The 19,673-nt window shown below is 43.2% G+C and overlaps 1 protein-coding gene across 2 annotated transcripts in view; it reads right to left on the bottom strand.

Annotated features, from left to right (window-relative positions):
- Positions 1-1,248: 1,248 nt before the first annotated feature.
- The window catches only part of MPPED1 (metallophosphoesterase domain containing 1), a 64,960-nt gene continuing 46,535 nt past the window's right edge, over positions 1,249-19,673 (bottom strand). The window contains exons 5-7 of one of the 2 annotated variants that reach the window (XM_074825577.1): positions 12,300-12,415; positions 7,558-7,671; positions 1,249-4,009 (exon numbers count right to left, since the gene is read on the bottom strand). In XM_074825577.1, the coding sequence (XP_074681678.1) occupies positions 3,891-4,009; positions 7,558-7,671; positions 12,300-12,415 (349 nt within the window). In that variant the 3' untranslated portion in view covers positions 1,249-3,890. The remainder of the gene's footprint in view (positions 4,010-7,557; positions 7,672-12,299; positions 12,416-19,673) is intronic. The other variant, XM_074825580.1, reaches the window with a different exon arrangement.

Here is a 19,673-nt window from a genome sequence, read left to right as displayed (position 1 = left end):
AGAAAAGAACATTTGCAGTTATATTCACTATATGTGAATTACATTAGCAGTGAGCAATAATATGGGGTTTTAAGGGAGAAATTCTCATACAAACAAGAATAAATGGGAGGGGGGCAAAGATCCCCATGGGCAGATTATTCCAAAAATTGCCTTCTAAGGAATGTCTTGTTCCTCTCTCCTCTGAAGCATTTACATCGGCTACTGGCAGCAATCAGCGACTGGAGGAGATGAACTACTCCTTCTCCCCTCTGGCTCCCTCCTGCAGCAAGGCCAGAGCACCTGCCCACCCGCTCCGCCCCATCCGTCGCCCGCAGACAGGTTTTCACCTTCCCTCCCCGCAGACCCCCGCCAGTGGAGCACCCGGCAGGGCCAGCCAGCGTGCTGCTGCCGCCGGCCTCGCTTCCTGTGGCAACCTCCTTGAAGACCGTCGTAGTTTTGGAGTCTCTGGCTTCAGGGGCTACCAAACAGCATCATCTGAAAGCCCAGACCCAAGGCTGGGGTGCGGCTGCGGCAGGGGGGGGCTGCCTGGCAAGAGGCAGCTGCTCCGGCGGGTGCCGAGTCCCAGCTTGCTCGTGCCTTGTAGCCAAGGAACATTTCACATCCTCAGCCGTACGCGACTGAGGGAGGTAAAAATAATCTTTTTTTTTTTTTTTCATTGACATGCAGCGATATCTCCCCTATTCGTCATCGAAACGAACTGAAATTAATCTCGGTAACAATTCTGCCTGGTGATGGGAACACACATATTAGCGCCACACATCAGCACGCCGTCGGGAGCGAAGCTCCTGGGTAAGTGTCAGTGAAGGTCAGCAGGGCGAGGTGGGTGGGAAATGGCTTGAGAGAACATCCCTGACCCTTCCACTCATCTCAGAGCACGAGCCATCCTTCCCCTGACCCCGAGGACGGCATCGGGCTTCCGCTGCCTCCCCGCGCCGCTGCAGCACTCCCTCGCTCGCCTCTCCCCGCCTCGCATCTGGTGCCTTCCCCCACCAGAACTCACCCCTTCCAGGCAGCCGTTGCCGTCCCCCTGTCCCTGCAGCCCCAACTCCCATCTGCCGCCTTCGACAGGAGACGGGGCGGCCCGAAGCCGTCGGACGCAGCCCCTCTGCCAGCCGAGCCCCCGCCGACCCGCCCCCTCCGCCGCACCACCCGCGTCCCGCCGGCTGGCTCCCACACCTGCAGGAGCCTTTCCCACGGGGAGCTGAACGCATGAGGTGGAGAAAAGAGCCTTATTTTGGGGGTTGGTGGTTGGGGTTTTTTTTTAAGACTTTATTTGTCTAACATGCTTTGACCAAAAATTACAACAACAATCAAGTTATGCCAAAATGATTAAATAATCTTTAAGCTTTCATACCTCAAGTACTTTAAATGATATTTTGAAGTAACAGCTGCTTTTGTATCCTTTCCACATAAAAATACACAGTATTTTGAAGATACCTTAGGAAAAATTATTTTTAAGAGAATAGTTTATGGTTGACATAGAAATTTTGTTGAGGCTAATAAAAGGACCTCTTCCCCCCACTTTAACATTTTAGTCTCTCAAGTGCCGTGAGCGAATGTAAACATTTCAGACCTTAACATACAGCCAATTTCCTGCCACATTTGTTGTAAACCGCTTGAATTGTGACGAGCTAAGACACTTTTATTCTAACTACACGCTATTGCTCATCTTCCCGATGATGGCGGGAGTTCATATTCAACTATGAATTTCAGTCCTTGCTGATTTAGGAGCTGATCCTGCAATTTCTATACCAATAGTTTTGACAAAAGTGGCCCCCTCTGAATTCATGGCAGATTGCTCATGCGCTTGTGAACTATTCACCCAAAAACCAGTTGCAGGCGTCACCAGTTGGTTTGGGTTTCATTTCAGGAAAAGGCAGCACATTAGTTTAGACCCCAAGTCACCCAACAGCTTACAAGAAATGACAGACCTGTGACCTGTCGTGTTTTCTGACAGTCTGGTGGCTTCGGCTGGGTCCACAGCCCAGGTGCCACTGGGCTCGCGTGTCCCTGCTCCCAGCAGCAGCTGGAAGAGCTGCTGCCCCTGGGACGCCAGCGAAATGCAACATTTGTGCCCACCTTGCGTAGAGCCGAGGCTGACACAGCGTGGTTTTGCGACACAGGAATTTTAAATTGTGTATGCACATAGTGTACACGCAGCTGCTACAGGAAACTCACATTTACATCCATAGATCAGGCAAAAAGTAACATACACAATTATCCAGTGCGTGTGCGCGGAGGTGGGCTACGCACGGAGCCGCAAACCCTGCGCTGGTCGTGCCATCGTCTGCCTGATGAGTGCGGGCAAGATTAACGTCTAGATGCCGTCAGCCACCAGTTCAGTCAATGTTCGGAATACAGCAGTTAAATTATCTCCATCAAGGCAAAAAGGCTCCTCTTTGAGCACGGAGATGTTTGCTAGTTCAAGGCAGAAACCCACTTCTTGTAGGGCACATTTGAAGCACCTTTTTTTTTGGCGGTGGGTTTGTGATCAATTCTCAAGCTCGTGCCGAGGCTGGGACTGAGGTCCCCGCACGTCGGCCGCTCTGCTGAGCTGCCGGGAAGCCGCAGGGGCAGCGCCGTGGCAGCGGCCGCCCCAGCCCGCCCCCGACACGGGCCCTGCTCTGCCTGGCGTCACATGCAACACGACAGACGGATTTCAGCTCGGCTGTCCGGGGCCTCTCTCAGCAGTGTCCGGGAGCGGGCACGCACCAGGCGGGGCTGTGAGGTGACCCCTGCTCCGTACCCACTGGGGTGCGCGTCACTCGCCCCACTGACGCTACGATGGAGCTACCCAGAAGTGAGTGCCCAAACTCCACCTCGGGGTGAGCCCTTCCCCTTGACAGCCGTAACGCTCCCCACGGACAAATTGGTCACAAAGACATTTAATCACTTCTGGCTGGGGCCAAAGTCACACCAGTAATCTCATCATTGGCTGCATGTCCCATTAACAGGTTTTAAACAAACAGTCCCAGTGGGTTTTATTTAACACACCACTACTGAACATTAGGTGTGGGGTTTGTGGTGGTTTTTTTGCTTTTTACATACAATCACATATCGCCTTACCGTATGAAAACACAGCTATGTTTTTTCTTCTTTTTTTTTTTTTTTAAGGGAAACATCATCCTTTTTTTCACAGGCGAGGCCAGGTTACAAATTCCTGAGTTTATACTGCACTTAACACAGTCTCCCTTCTTGAATGTTGAGCTGTTTACAGCACGCCGGCAATATGCACCATTTCCCTTACCATCTGTAATGCCAGATGTAGTAAAACTTCATTTCCGTACAGTGACTTAGGGCCTCTATTGCATTGGTTTTGAATAGATGCAAAGACTTAGACCTGGAGGACTTGAAGTAATAGCTTTCCTCCTGTGACCGGCCATTCATGCGCCATCTCTTGTATTTGCCATGTTAATTAAGGGAAAACATCTTTACCATCATTTTTCTTTTACCAAGAGCTCACTGGGAAACATCTGAAATGAGGAAATCCTAGTCTAAACACTTAAGTTTAAACTGCAAACTTTCTTAAAGAAACACTCCTTTGAAAGACATTGTTCTTTTAATAAGTCCAATATAATGTACGGTATATACAAAAGTCCCTACTTGAGAGAGATATATATGTATATGTATATATATATATGTGGAATGCATTCACTTTCTGCGTTCACAAATATTTTAATGGTGAAATGTTAAAGTCTTTAATCTGTTTCTGGCACCAAAATGTCTTTGTTCCTCATCCACTTGTGTCACTCAAAATTTATCTGTGAAGAGCTAGCAGGGAAAAAAGAAGAAGGTTTTTGCGTTTTTGTTGAATGGTTCCCTACTGGGATTCTCAGCCAGCAATATAAAGTTGCTAATGTGTTGGGTACAACTTTAAATCCTCATTATAATCATGTGTTCCTTGGAGTAGGCAAGTCAATAACTATAGGTGGATTAAGTGGCTGGTAATTCACAGTGCACACAGATGCATTCACATAGGTAGTAGTTCCATCAGCCATGACACCATAACCTACAAAGAAAGAAAAATTCTCATTACTCTCATTATTCACTATGATCTTTTTTTTAATTATTCACCTTTATCACACAACGGTGAGTGCCACGTTTATTACTCAGAAGGAATTTAAAAATCCTCTTCATGCAAAACATAAAGGTCTCCCGAATTAATAATACCATCTTCGTCCTACAGCAGAACCTTTTGCCATCTTTTGATTTGTGTAAGAACAGCAAAACAGACCCTCACCAGCCAGTGGCTATAATCTCCGGCAGCGAACTCGCCAAACCTCCTTACAAAGACAGCTATTTTTCTCTGTAAAGCTTTTTTCTTAAAACCTTCTCTATTTCAGAAAGGATGAGAAGATGGAGCTTAGACAATCGCAGCATTGAAAAAAAATATTTCTTATCATTTAGGTTTGCAGTCATCAGCGCAGCAAACTTTGGGCAAATTTCATCTTTCCACCTCTTCTTCTGTCCTTTATTGTACATCTTTTAAGCAACCAATGAAGAAAAAACATTGCTTGGCCAAGGGGAGTGTGTGTGCATGTGCCCCTGGGCAGGACCTCTCTAGTAGGAACCTCTTCTTCCTCTGTGTTTGAACTTGACCAATTTCCACCCAATTTGATGGAAAGACACTAAAATGCCTGCCCAGGCAGAGAAAAAAATGGGTTTATTAATGCATTCTCTGACAGACAAGGTGAGTTCACACCCTAAGACACCATAACATTTCCACGGGAGAAAACACCCTTCTGTATGTCTCACCAGTGGCGAAAAAGCTTTAACCACGTCTCGTGTCTGACCAGACACCACAGCCAAACAATTCCAGAGGTAAATGTGCAGAAACTCAAGCTCCCAGCCCTACTGCTGCAGAGATACAGTGAGATGCTGTAGCAGCACTTTAACTGCCCTGGCGTTATGAAAAAGTAGACACACCACATTGTCAAAAATCTTTTCATGAATGACTAGGAAAAAACATAAGCTTCATTACACTAAAACTAAAAGCTTAATGTTGGAAACTTGCATTGGAATATCATGATCAATATGAAGAAATGCATATACAATCAGAAATACATGATTTGGGGGAAATCACCTGGTAGAAAGCATTTGTACTAAGATTCAGTCTCACCATTAATGAAGTTAATAGTGAAACATATTCCTTGCTACCTACACTCAGTTCCAGCTATTCAAACCCTAGGTACCTTGGATCCTACAGTTTTGCTGAGTGAAATTTCGTGTCTTACAGAAGCATTGATAGTTGCATAATTTAAAACAAAGAAACGGTAGCCAAATTCCTTTCTTTTTTGTTCCTTAAAATACCCTGAATAATGCAAGGCCTCCTGGACTCCCCATGGAAAAACCACATTATAATTAGGGACTAGGGAGGGAAGAAAACTCTTGTCAGGTTCCTGTCACAGACATTTCTTTCAATCAGTTGCTGTTTGCCACAGAACAATTGTTCTGTATAAAACACAAACTGCACGGAGGACAGTCAGCATTGCTGCTGGGACTTCCCGTCTCCTCGGCTACACCTTTGGAGGGAACAGAAGCAGCTTGCTGATACACTCTTTTTGCTGGAAGATTCCTAATGCTACAGTTTTCACTCCTACCCTGCTGCCAACAGTTTCCTTGGCCGTGACCTCAGCCAAGTACTGGCTGTAACGGGCAAACCAGGATTGCAGCCGGAGTCCCTGCCACGCTGCCTGTCGCCCCAGGGGTCGATCACAGCAAGCCCACGTGTGGAGGGATTTTTTGGCAGCGACAGCAGTGCAGAGGGGGAATAGGGAAGAAACATCTCTTCTAAGCATCTCTTCCTCCTGGATGTTCAGTAAATGACTGCTGCAGATGTAGCCAGGCTCAGTCAGGGGAAGAACTCATCTGTTCACATCATGCATTCTCTCTACAAAGAGCAGCTTCGTTTGCACAGACTGTCTGCAATGGGAATTCTCCTCTGCAGAGATTCAGCCTCCCACTGCAAAACAGGCTAGGCAGTTCCCCATTTGTTTTCTCTAAATCATGATAGTTAACAAAAAGAGTACCTCGTTTCTGTGTTCTGATGCCTACTGTGCCAACTATATTAATTCACAAGATTTACCATTCGGTGGAGGTGCCGCTCTTTTCCCTTGGGAGCCAAAGTTGGGCTTGGTCTTAGCAGATGTGATTTTGTTTACCTGCCTGAAGCTTCATGGCTTGCTAACTGCTTATATCCCTGCAACCCACTTGGCTTACGATTTCTGAAAAGACAATGAGTTTGAACTGTATTCACCAGCTCTCTCGTACGGAATCTCAAAGACTGCTCTAACAGCAAAGGGTTACGAAAAAATACTGCCTACGCGTTGTTTGTTTACTCTGTGATCTAACTGCACTTTGGACATTAACTAGGCATTAATAGGTCACCAAAGATGAGACACAGGAGGAGAATGGGCTTAATCTCTGAGCTGTAAAATAATCTGAATGTCTTCCCCATCAATTTTACACCAGCACACCTCTCAGCAGTGCCACTCCTCACTTAGCATGGTGAAAGCCCCCAGCAACAAGTCAGAGAGTGGGATTTCTTGGGAAGGGTAATGGATCTTCACAAAAACACGAATGCCAGCTACGCCGGTTTTTCCACTTGTTCATTTCGACAGTGGTGAGACCCACAGAGATCCTACCTCAGAGGCTGGAGCAGTCCCAGAAGCAGAAAACTGGCAGTTGTGGAGCACCTTTCCCTGCCAGTAAGTGAACATTGCCAAGAAGCTGGTAACACAGGCTCACGTTCCAACGGGCACACTTCTGCACAGCCCAGAGGTTTCTTTTGGTGGGGCTGCAGCTTGAAGCCTTGCTGCCATGAAATGTGAACAGCACAGACCTCTCCATGGCAGACAGCTTCTACCCTTCCCTTTGCCTGGAGATGAACTCAGTGGAGCACATTCGTCACCATTTACTGACTTACGTGAACTCATCTTTTTCCAGTTAAAAATCAAATAGGCAAGGGAACCACTTTGTTCTGTCTGGGTGCAAAATGTTTCCCCTACCAAAGCAAATAAATAGATGAATAAGTATCTTGAACTTCTACACAAGTCAGTGGTGACATCCCTCTTGATTTCAACTTCATATATGCACTGATGGGGAGAGACAACCTTTATTGTACAATCTTGAAGATTAAGCCTTAGAAGCACCCCCCAAAGCACTCTGACCCATTTTACAAATGCAGAAACAGAGACACAGAGAGCTTACATGAATTATCTTAAGTCACAGAGATTCAGCAGAGGAAAATACCATTCACCAATCCTAATATTTAGCCACTTTCTGTAACTACTGGACTCGTGTTCTTGTTTTAAAATTCACAGTAATCCTCTCTGTGAAGGAGGCATCACCCTGTTTTGTAGATGTAGAAACTGAAAGAGAAGCTGAAGTACAAATATTGAAATGTATCAGCCAATTCCATCCCTATATACGCAGTTACGTAAGTATCTGAATTCCAGAAGTGCTTCAGTTCAGTTCAAGTTTGAAAAAGCTAAGTTAAACCAGACAACTTCTGTGTTTGTGGTTTCTAAATATAGATAGAAGGAAACGTGTTCTGACCTTCATGGATATGTCCAAAAACGTGAAGCCTTGGCTGTATTCGTCTCTGGACTGTGTTCAGCAGCTCAACACATCCTACCCGTTGCATTTTCTTAGGAACCCAGTCTAGAAAACCTTTGGAAAAGAAAGGAAAGCTTTGAAAGAAGACAGGTTATCTGCAAAGCTGTACTGCTATACAGCGCTTCCGAGATTTCACGTCTCATGGCTTTTCGTAAGCAGTCACCGAAGGACTGACGTGGAAAAAACAGTGTTTGCCTTGGTAAGTAGAAGAGGAAGGAAGGAAAAATACTTGAGGAAAACTGTAAAAGCTCATCTGAAGAAAAAGCACTATGATAACTCTTGCTAGTTTTTCAAGAAAAGAAAATCACTGCAAATAAAGCATTTTTTCACTGCTGTTAATGGGGAAATGCAATGCTTTATCCATTCTTCTTCCTTTAAGAGAGGGAGGTGTAAAGAGCAGTATGTCCAAAGTGAGTCTCTAAAGAATCTAAATCAACATTTAGCTATTTAAATCTACTCCTGGGATCTAATTTTTTTAATTGAATACTTTAACTGACGTAATGGAATTTGTGTTGCTAATAATAAAACTGTACTGCTACCACATTGAATCCTACAGTGGCGGAACTCAGGTGAGGAACCCACGGCACGCCTAAACCCAACATCCTCAAGTAAAGCTGATCTAAGCACTTCATGACACAGCAAGCCCTCAGATAGGAAGAGCAGCTCAGCCCTTCTGCAGTAGATGTTTTTTAGTGCTATATTTATTTGCACGGTTTGTATAAAAATGCATTTTTTAGCAATACAGACAAAAATGTACACCAATTTGCTTATATGTGTCTAAAAACACACTGCAGGGGGATGCTTACTGCCAAATGAAGTCTCATGTTTCTTTCGAAGTAGCAGTATAAGGATGCTGTTGTATTAGAGGGTTTGCAGTAACTGATCTTGTTTTCATCAGGCTCGAATTTGAAAACCTAAAAGATATAACCATTCTGCTCTTCTTTCTTTGCTCTGGTACTTTCCCTGTGGGCCTGTCATAGCTTTGTATCTCTTAGACTGCTGCAACAGCGTGAATATATTGTGCCTTTAGAGAACAGTAGTCAGGCAGAGAGGTACAGAGGCTGGACCTAGTTTTCATATGTTTACTTTTGATGTCCGCTCAAGCATGGCTAAACAGCAGCCAACCAATTGGCTTAAAAGACCAGAACGATGGTATTCAAGCTCTTGGAAAAGCTCTCAGATTTGCTAGAGCTTCAGGGTAGGTTCACACATTGAGAAATACACCTCTTTAGATGCCAGTGCCTGAAAACTGGGCTCACTATACTGTGGGGTTTTATGAAAAAGGTAAAAATTTGCCCTTGTATCACAGTTTCTCACAGAGCTAAATCCAATTTTCAGAAATGCGTTGGGAATGCGGCACCCTAAGTGTCAAAAAGAGGAAGTTCTGATAACGGCCACAGGCTCCTAATTCATTCAGATGCCTCAGAAGACGCTGCTTGGATCCTGCTGGGGGATGTACAAAGAGAAAGCCTCACTGCATTACAGAGCGAGCAGAGCAGGGCTCCGTTCTGGTAACTGATTTTATCAGTCACTCTTGGTATGCAATGCAGGTCAAAATTTGCTGTAGGAAATAAGTATTTAAGATACCAAAGTGAGGCCAGCAACTCCTCTGGAATCCAGAGCAAACGTGTTATAACCACAGGTTTTGTTACTTCAGTGACTTGAAAGAGTTAATTGTCAAAATGTCTGTGGTGAACATAAAGCCAAAAGTATTTCCACTTCAAAAACTTCACAAACAAAAATCCATAAAATTAACTTCTCCATTAAATTAAGCATTATTTATGTTGAACATGTTTTTGTTTACATGCATTATCACCCTTCTGAAGCTTTCCCATATGTTTGCAGCTTATTATGTACACCTGACTACACAAACTAAGAATAATTGATTACACCTAGCTAACAATTAGAGTTCATCTTAGGGGTTTTTTAATGTTTGGTTACTTGAAACAGGTTTCTGCAGCTGTCAGGGAAGTATAAATCTTTGTCACAGACAATCAAGCAGACAGCTACAAATGAAGACTTAAAGGTGAAATTAAATTAAAAACAAACAAAGAAAAGTGAACTTTTTGAAGAGAAATAAAAGAATCATAAATGAAGATCTTTAGGGATCAGGGAAAAGACTTAAAAAGTTATGCTATACATAAAAGTAACAAAAATATGCTGATATAGAAATGAGCATTAGCACCGATCCCGTAATACTGAATATTGTATTTCATAAGCTATGACACAGATGTGTATCTTTATTAATAATAAACAGGTCACTAATGAAATGGTCAGTAACAGCTTTTTTAACCTTTGTTTTCTTATCCTGTGTGAACCTCCTGTGTATCCCTGCCCTGGCTCCATCCCAAAGCACTACTCTAAAACAGACAAGCAAAATTACTCAGATTTTCGTTACGTGCCTAACTTGACTTAGAAAACCAAAGTGCATTAACTCTTAAGGGTACTTCTGCATCTAAATCATGCAGGCAATTTTAAATCTATCTAACAATGTAGTATTAATTATTTTAGGAGGATGCGTGCTCTTTTGAAGTGAGGGAACGAGAAAGCAGCACAGCAAATGGATGATGGACAGAATTTAGGCAGCCATGCTGGAGAAAAAAGAGGAATTTGCAAGAGCACTGATTGCTATTTATGATCATTAGGAACAGCTCTAGTGATGCTGTCCAAGATCAGAACAACAGTAATCAGCCTTCTGGTTAAAATAATTGGCTGGGAGGGTCAAGGAGGATCCTGTCTCCCAAAATGTCTGCGGACAGAGCTACACAATAAGGAGGTTCTGTAAGTTAAGCAGAGTGCTCATTTCTTTTGAAGCATCACAGATTTGTTGCCATGGGTGTCAGGGAGACCAACAGCTGATGCCCTCAGGCAGAGAGTCCTGTGCCCCAGCCACCTATTAACGCACCAATAAGAAAAAGACAAAGAAACGGGAACTTTTAAAAGAGAAAATCATCGGAGGACGGTTGAAGCTTGAGAATTAAAAAAAAAGAGAACAAACACTGAGACATGGAGACAGGGAGAATTCACGTTATCCCATCACAGTCAGTGGAGATGGGCGGCTCTTCTGCAGAATTACTACAATTATTAAATTACTTTTCAATTATTAAATTTACTATGAAATTTATTATTGAAGCACGTCTGTTGCGTGCCCGCTCTGCAGTGCTCTCTAGGGGTTCTCCTCCCTCTGCTGATCCCAGAGGCTGCCTGGAGGGGCCTGGTGGCTACATTAGCAAGGTGGCTGGAGCTGGGTGGTGCGAGCCCCTTTCTCCACTTTACAACACTGGATTTCAAGTGCTAGATACAGGGATATTCTTTGGATCAACTGAGGCTGGATTTCTTTACAGCTGGTCTTAAAAAATGGCTATAAAATTGCTGAAAAACCTTCTGAAAAAGTTTTAAATGAGACTTATAAATAAAGCTGTATCAAAGACCCAGTGCCATGCCTTGGATCCTAGCAGGGATGACCCCCTGTACGAACCGTTTGGAGCCGATATCTCAAGGTCTAAACAATTAATTTCTGCCATCCACTTTTACGATGCAGGTTCATATTAAAACCAGTCTGTGGCATGGCATGAGACTCCACTTAGGTGAAGTATCAAAATACACGTCCTCACTGTGAGAAACCGCACTCACAAAGCAGCCCTTTCCCCCAGGATTAGTGAGCAGCGGAATGCAAACAGGTCTTTCTAAAGAAAACAACAAAACACAAACCCTTTAGATACTTTCTCCTCCAAGGTCTGAAAGAGAGGAAGAAAGGGTGGAAGACAAGAGGGTTTTAGCTTCAGGAAATTGGGGAATCTAAAGGTTTAAAGAAACCAACGCCTTCATTTCACACAAAGCGCTCCCCCACAGTGAGACTCAGCTGAACACTTAAGTACGTGCTTCACGTTTGTGTCCATTTATTAAATTAGTGAGAGCTAAACACATAGTTGCATTAAATATAGCTTGCTATATGTTAAATACATTGAAAAACATGTTAAAAGCCTCAAGCCTTTACTGAATCTGGACAAGTTTCTGTGATTATATTATTACCCTAACACAGGTAATTTCACTATTATCTAGGAATACAAGAAATCTCTCCTGGCTTTTTTATCACCTTTATGAATATTTGTAAAACACAAAACTATTTCTTGTTGGTCTGTTAGTGTTGCCAGATTGCATTACAGCTAGGCAATTCACCCACGCTGTCCAAACAACAGGCAAACAATGGCAGCATCTGGGTTTGTGAGGCAGAGGATGCACCAAGTCAGCGTGATGAGGAAAAATACAGACCCTGGGCACTTGTTGGTGGAGGAATGCTACTGCACGTAAGGGAGAAAGGGCTAAAAAGGTAAGATCCCAATCCTGCATTTCTCTTCAAGCAGGCTGCATGCTTTAAATCAACTAATTTCACCAGCGGCAGAATGGACAGATGCACAGGAAAACTAGACCTTGCTTATTTATAAAGCTCATTAAGGCTTTATGTGTTAAGGTTTTATTTTTTAAGCCGTTATTTAATTCCCTACCATGGAGCACAGGTAACCATGAAACATAAACCTGAGCTGAAGTCCTGGTGCTGCTGAAATCAGTACAGATGTTACTTTTGACCTCTGTAAGTCAGGATTGCACTCTTTGTCTAAGGACAGCCATCAGTTACTGTAATCATCTGAAATACACAGCTAAGAGCACTAGTATTTTCTTACCGAGAGGTGGTCCATGTGTTATAAGAATATCTATCCCATCTGGAATAAGGTTCCATTTCTCTAATAGTGCTTGGCCTCGTGGAAGATTAAAGCCCCAGCCATAAAACCAAGGTTGCCTGCCAAGAGAGGAGGAGAATGTCTTCAGTGCTACTTCCATGTACTGGTTATCTAATTAAAATACGGAGATTGATCTCTACTAGCACAGAACTTGGAGACACAAACACCATTCATTTTCTTCTTTGTGTGCACAGTAAAACCCTCTTTCCATACAACCAGTGTTACTTAACTTGGGTGGCAAATCAGTGCAGTCCTTACCACTTTCAGTAGGCAGCATTCAGTAAAATATCCACAGTGCTCCCCTAACGAGGTGAAAAGTAACTCTTTATAAGACCTGGATACCAAGATCTCCAGGTGTGGATTAGCACGCTGGACTCCCACAACACCTCGAAGAGCACCTGTCTGGGTACCTAGGTGTGGATAGATGGTTCACACTGGCTCCCGTCACGTTTGGCCCGTAGCCTGTGACCAGCTGGGCAAGGACAGATCCTGGCACAATGACAGAGCCCGCTCCCAAGTTGGACACATCCTCTATGCTGCTTTGTTTCCCTAATTGGAAGTATCCCATCAGAACAAGAATACTGCTTCTTTTCTTACACATGATTTTCTTCTGTCCTCTGGTGTGTTGACTTGCCTTTAAGTAAGACTTTCCATATTCAGGATTTCTTATCAGATGGGCATTTATATTTTTTAAAACAAGCTCATCACGGAGCAGTGGGACTGTAACACTGCCAGTCAAAACACAATTTAGCCGTATCTTGCTATCCCATTGATTAAAAAACTGTATTTCACAGCAATTGTATCACAGTGGTAAATTATGTCTTGCTGACTATGCTCTAATTCTAGGTCATAAAACTGAAGGGTTAGTTTTAGGTTGGAATTTTTTTATCATTTTTTGACTGATGTCTTCTGGCCCTATCCTTATTTGGAGAATAACAAATAGGCTGCTGTGATTTAATAAGGTTTATGATAATTGCAGCCTTAGTGTTTATAAATACATACACATCAACCAGAGTTCCCTTTGAGATGTTACTTTGTTGAAGAAAGCTTTACACTCCCTCACCGCATCAAAAGACAGAAAGAATTCTTTCAAACATATTCTCTGAACTCCACTTTACATCATGTATGGCAAAGACAAAAGAAAATGCCCATAAAGCTATTATTCATCCTCTTCCATTACTGATGCTTGACTAACATTTCAAAAATTAGCACGTCTTCATGATGATATATTTTCCACTTTTCCTTTCGGAATGCTGTAAAGCACATGCCTATTGAAAACAGCTTTAAAAATACACAGCTTGCGAAAATATAAAGGGATGTGGCTTACCCGAGGGAAGAAAATAAAATTCTGGGAAAAGGGAAGGAAGAAGGGGGCTTTGCAGAAGGTTTCCTGCCCTTCTTCCACAGACAAAAAGAGCCTTAACTATTCTAGGCAGATGACTCTAAGGCTTTCTGTGTCCACGGCCAAGAGCTCGCCTCCTAGCTCGTCATCACACACCCTGGAAAACCAGGGTCTGGATAAACAGGTGTCCCAGGCTAAAAAAAAAAAAAAAAAAAAAAAAGGTGAAACTTTGTACATCTGCCATTGGGACCAGAAATATATCCCAGCCTCCAAAAGCTGTGATGAGGGAGCTGAGGAAGGTGTGTGAAGAAGAGATGCTAATAGTAGTGATGAAGTGGAAACCTTGTTCTGAGTCAGGCTGCTCAGACCAGGGCAGCTGGGTAAGAAACAAAACATATCCCTGTATCCGGGACAAGAAATCACACTTCTCTGGTTACCTCTTCATCTCCTAGGAGCCCTTCCTCGTAGGAAGCACAGCACCTGGCTCACAGGTATGTGACTTCTCACCTTCCAACTGCTGGGGTGGTAACTCAGGGTCTAGTGAGGAGGCTGAGGGGAGACCTTGCTGCTCTCTACAGAAAGGAGGTCGTAGCGAGGTGGGTGTCGGTCTCTTCCAAGTAACAAGTGATAGGACAAGAAGAAACAGCCACAAGTTGCACCAGGGGAGGTTCAGGTTGGATATTAGCAAAAATTTCTTCATGAAAAGGGTTGTCAAGCGTTGGAACAGCTGCCCAGGGAAGTGGTTGGGTCACCATCCCTGGAGGTATTTCAAGGACGTGTAGACGTAGGGACATGGTGTAGTGGTGGACTTGGCAGTGTGAGGTTTGCAGTTGGACTTGATCATCTTAAAGGTCTTTTCCAACCTAAATGATTCTAGTTCCTGGGTTATCCTGCATTAAGCTACCAGTCACACAGAACCAAATCCCAGTCTGTGGAACTTGATCAGCCTGTCTTTACGTTCAGCTCACCATCGACAGAATGGGACCACTTTTAGCTCGCAGGAATGCCCTGAAAATAAACAAACTAAAGTCTGCAAGGTGCTTGGCTATTACAGAAGTGGGAGGCTTTATAAAAATATACAGAGGTTAGGCTTTTTCTAAACCCTCCATCCGTTCCTGCCTTGGGATTGAGTTCCACGCCTTACATGCCAAGTACCTTTCTTCACCAAGATGAAAATACTCAGCTGTTTGGCAAATTGTCTTTAGGCCCAGAGAGAGTTTTCCAGGAGCAAAACCTCACCGACAGAAAATACTTGCAGGGGCAAACAGGAGGCAAACGCAGTGTCAGCACAGTAAATCATGCGTTCAAAGCCCCGGACAGATTCAGGGAATACAGGCCCCTGCTCCCACCCATCGCTGGCCACGGAGAGGATCATCCCGGGTGGGAAGCGAGGCGAGGCACCGTCCTGCCCCCCCTCCTGCCCCCCGTGGGCCAGACACGGCTGAAGGGGCCGTGGCCGCCCCGCGCCCCAGGAAAGAAACCAAGGGGAAAGATCAGTATCTGGCCAAGAAGAAAAGGTCAAAAACCTACTGATTTATTATTTTAAGGATACAATGAAGCATTTATAAAGAGAAATAATTGTGACTGTCACAGGTCTCGCCAGAAGTCAGCTTAAATCGTGCTGAAATCCAAATGACCACGAATAGCACACGCAGCTATGAGGGTCTCTGCCCGCCTCTACTAGGGCTGGCCTGTACACGGCCACTTTTTTAAAAAGCCCGTTTCTCCTTATGAATAGGCATGATCTGCTTATTAAGACAAGAAGCACTTTCCCCCATCCCTCCCTCCCTCCTCCCTCCCTCCCTTTGTGGTGACTGCAGCGCGGAGCTGCCTGAGCGCAGGGCTGGTAAGTTATGCATGCTGGAGCTGTTCTTTTGTGAAGGGGAGATGTTACAACTTGTGTGATTTGCCATCATGCTGTCTTTTGTGACAATCCCGAGATCGAGAGAAATGTCTGGAATATTTCTGGCAAAAAAAAAATATCTGAAGTCCAAGAAAGGATTCAGCGGAGGATGTTGGTGTGCTATACATCTGAGAGAAGAAAGACAAATCATACACTTCAGTGCCCCCACCCCCAAAGCAAAACCATCTTTATACGCACACAGGGATTTTATAAATCCCCAAGTCCCTTCTTCTGAAAATTTATTGCAAAACAGCCATCAAAGTTTCTGAGTAGGGAAAAAAAAAAATCTTCCCTAATACCCACTAACAAGTCTGTGACCTGGATATCATGCAGAGACAACTTTGTCCAAAATTTCCATTTAAGATGGAACCTGAAAGCAAAGTTAAAGTCTTTATATCAAGCACCAAATTTCTGGTTCCCCAGTTACTGCTTGCTCAGGAAAAGTGTAATTTTTTTAATGAATTATTTTAAATAATATTTTACATTTTACAAAGAAAATACTGTCATGTATGTTCTAGAAGAGAAAATTCCGCTGTTCTCAAACCCAAGAAAAATATATTTGGCAATTAAAGACACATCATGGCTGTATTTCACCTCTGAAGTGAAGCGCTCCTGTAGAAATGTACTTTGATTTAGGTCTTATCTTCTTAAAGTGAACAGTTTGAGTCTCTCCACATACTACTGAAATTCAGCGGTATTATTATTATGATAAGAATAATGATTGTCTACATATAAGACTCTAGGGGGAAAATATATTGGAAGTGAATTTGTTTACAGCACAATTAACCTTATGTTAAAAACATATGAACAAGTTTTGCAGGTCAAATAATCTACCATACAAAAAGGGCTGAATTATCAGAATTTGTGCTAGCAATCGGATGTTGCTTTATGTACTGAATTTCTATCTTTCTGTTCTAAAGTAACCATTGGAATAATTTTCTTACAGAATGATAGTTGCTATGACAACCATAGCAAATTTTCCTTTTCTGAAACAGATGTCTCATTTAGTTGAAAATTAGAATGTGAAAAACCCATGGGAAAAATTAATTCAAACTTTAACAGAACACTGACTACAATGTAATCTCTTATAGGTTAACCCCTTAACATCTTTCTGCACTCTTACAGTAACCTTCTCATAAATTCTAATTAAACCAGTTTAACCTCCTAGGAACGACCTTCTTAGCTATCATTAGCACTTTAGTTGCCTTTGAAAGGAGCATTTCTGTTACAATAATAACAGAAAAAAGTCATACTAAAAAGAAGTGGTCAAACATATTACTGCCTTAATTATTTATTAGTTTTTCTTCTTTTATTCAGCTACTACTGGGAAGAGCTGCCATGTAGTCCAAGAATTCTTTTGTCATTTAAATGGAGCATAACTTAGTTTTACATGTGATTTACTGTAAAGGGTGGTGATGCACTACACACATTTGACCTGTGATTTACGTGAAAATTGAAGGTTTTCAATTTTCAAACCACCACTACCCTCCTCAATCTGCTCAGCAGACACACGAAAAGGGGACACAAAAAAAGGGCACTTGACTGGGGAAAACTATCCATGTGCATGGATTTTTCTATCACAAGGAATGAGAGAGTGAAATCTGATTCTCCATTACCTTGACTCGGTTTAAACATTTTAACTGAAAGAAGGGATTCCCTCCTCTCTGAACACCTCCCAGCTCAAGGGGACCCTCCACAGCACCTGCTCATTGGCTCCAGACGAGCGCAGCAGGCAGCCAGCGGGCACTCAAACAACTCCCCTCACGGCACCGCCCGTAGTGCTGCGGGGTGTCGGCTACCACCAGAACTCCAGGGCTGCAGGATTTACTGAAGCAGCTGCATCTAGGTTGTCCAGCTGAGTAACACAACTCCTGCCAGCAGCAGGCACGCAGTTACTCTCTGACCTCAAGGGAAAGCTCCCGTGCATCGCCCAGTCCCCGCGGGGACCAGGGCTGGTAACTGGCTGAAGAGCCGTCACCCTACCCAAGGGATGACTGGTGGGCAGCATCGTGCAAACGCCCGAGCAGCAAAAAATACAGCACTAAAACACAACGTGCAGATCATTGTACCTCCTCATTTCCAGAAAGTTTCCTACAGAAATCTTTTTTGCAGCTGAAACGCAAGTTCTCTCGCTAGGATTCCTTGGTTTACAAATAAATTTCAAAGGTTCACAAACACATGTAACCTGCTCCAGTCTTTCCTCCACAACTGTTGTCATTTTTCTCCTATTGGAAAACAAACAGACAGTGGCTGGTGACTGTAAAGAAGCTCAGTGGGAAAAGAATGGACCAAATCAGTCTTCTCATCCCTGCTCCCCCCTCACAATTGCAGAGCTCCACATGTTCAACATTTATACTGAACAACAGTTACACTGTACAACAACATTTATACTGAACAACAGTTACACTGTACAACACTCACACCATACAACATTCATACTGTACTACAGACTACACAGACTATACCTGCTGAAAGTCACGGGGTAAAAGTGACGGGTCCAGCGCCACAGAGCACCACAAAGCAGTTAGATTCAGCAGTGGCAATCCCAGGCAAAACTCCCAACACATCCCGATTCCCAGCCCAAGAAACCTCAGTTGGACATTTAAGTCTATTTTTTCCTGGTCTTAATTTAACCTTACTACGATAACTAGCTACAGTCCTGTGCACACAGGTGTACAGTACCATACACACTGTATATCCCCCTTGTCTGCTGGGTGTTCACATCCTTCAGGTGTTCATATTTTTACACTCCCCATCACTGTGTTAGCTGAATTTACCCGGTCTCTGCAATTGCTTTTTCAGCCTTCCCTCAGTAAGTAACCAACCAGTTGACTGACTCTTTCTACTGCTTTTCACTCAATTTTCTCTCCAAGTAAGGATTCATAAAAGTCTGCCTTTTTTTTTTTTTTTTTGGTGGGGTATGGGCTGTTTCAACATCTAAAGGAGTTGTGAAATAACACTCCTCTTTCTGTCTGTTCTTCCTCACATTCAAGAGGACTGTCCAAAGCAGGCAGGGACAAAACTAGCTCTTGGGCCATTAGTGTTGAGAAGGACTGGCAGGGCACTGCTTGTGTACAGGCTTTGAAATACCGTTCAACATCTTGGCATCCGAGCATTTTAACAGCATAACCGAGATTTAAAGAAAAACAGGTTTCAGAAGTTTTGAGGAGTATGAGTAGACTTATGACTAACTTCCACGTGAGAGAGACAAGGGTGGTATGATTCTAGAGAAGAGGTACGAAAGCAGCGCACAAAAAGAAGTACACTTCGCAAAAATCAAACTTAGATCCACTCATTCATAATACTGGAACCAGGGCTTTTTTAATGAAAGCTAAGGCCTTATACTTAAAACTAATAAATGCAAATGATGGTTAATCTCATATAAGATTATCCCCTGGAACACATGGCCACGAAGTACAGCTCAGCAGGTGGAAAGGAGACAGGACAGGGGGGAATGGAGGTGCTAAGACAGGAGATGGCTTGCACAGCGTTAGTTCGGGAGGCCGTAGCGAGCAGCAGACTGAACTCAGACCCTCTATCGGGCTGCTGGCCACAACACTTCTTCCGTGGGGAAGTTTGCTGTGGTCTTGTTTTTTTGCCTTACTTGTTTTGCATCCAAGGTTGTCATTCTTGAAACTCTGAATCAAATTAAATTATTGTTTTCATAAAAGGAAAGGAGGGTAAAAATCAGAATATGGCCCTTTGTCAGTAATTATTTCTTTTGCAATTTGAGTTACACATGAAATCATTCATCTTTTGTTTAGTAAAGGATTTCATACATCCCTGACTGGAAAGAAGAAAGAATGAGCTGTGACTAATAGGAACTGATCATTTCTAAACATTAATCTGTTATAAAACAATGAAAAATAAAATGAAATCTACTTTATCTTCATAAAAAGAAAACAAAAGATAACAGGTAAGAGAAAAATTAATGAAAGACTGAATTTAAAACATGCCAACACCAAATGCAAATAGTTTATTTCCTTCTGCTGGGAGGCAAATGATAATATCCCATCTGATATTTTTTAAAAATAATAAAATAAACCCAACAAACAAACATAAAAGCTGATTT

This window comes from Strix aluco, chromosome 5, assembly GCF_031877795.1.
Source record: "Strix aluco isolate bStrAlu1 chromosome 5, bStrAlu1.hap1, whole genome shotgun sequence".
Lineage (NCBI taxonomy): Eukaryota > Metazoa > Chordata > Aves > Strigiformes > Strigidae > Strix > Strix aluco.
The sequence above is the reverse complement of the archived record's forward strand: the minus strand, read 5'-3'. Positions and strand labels throughout refer to the sequence as shown.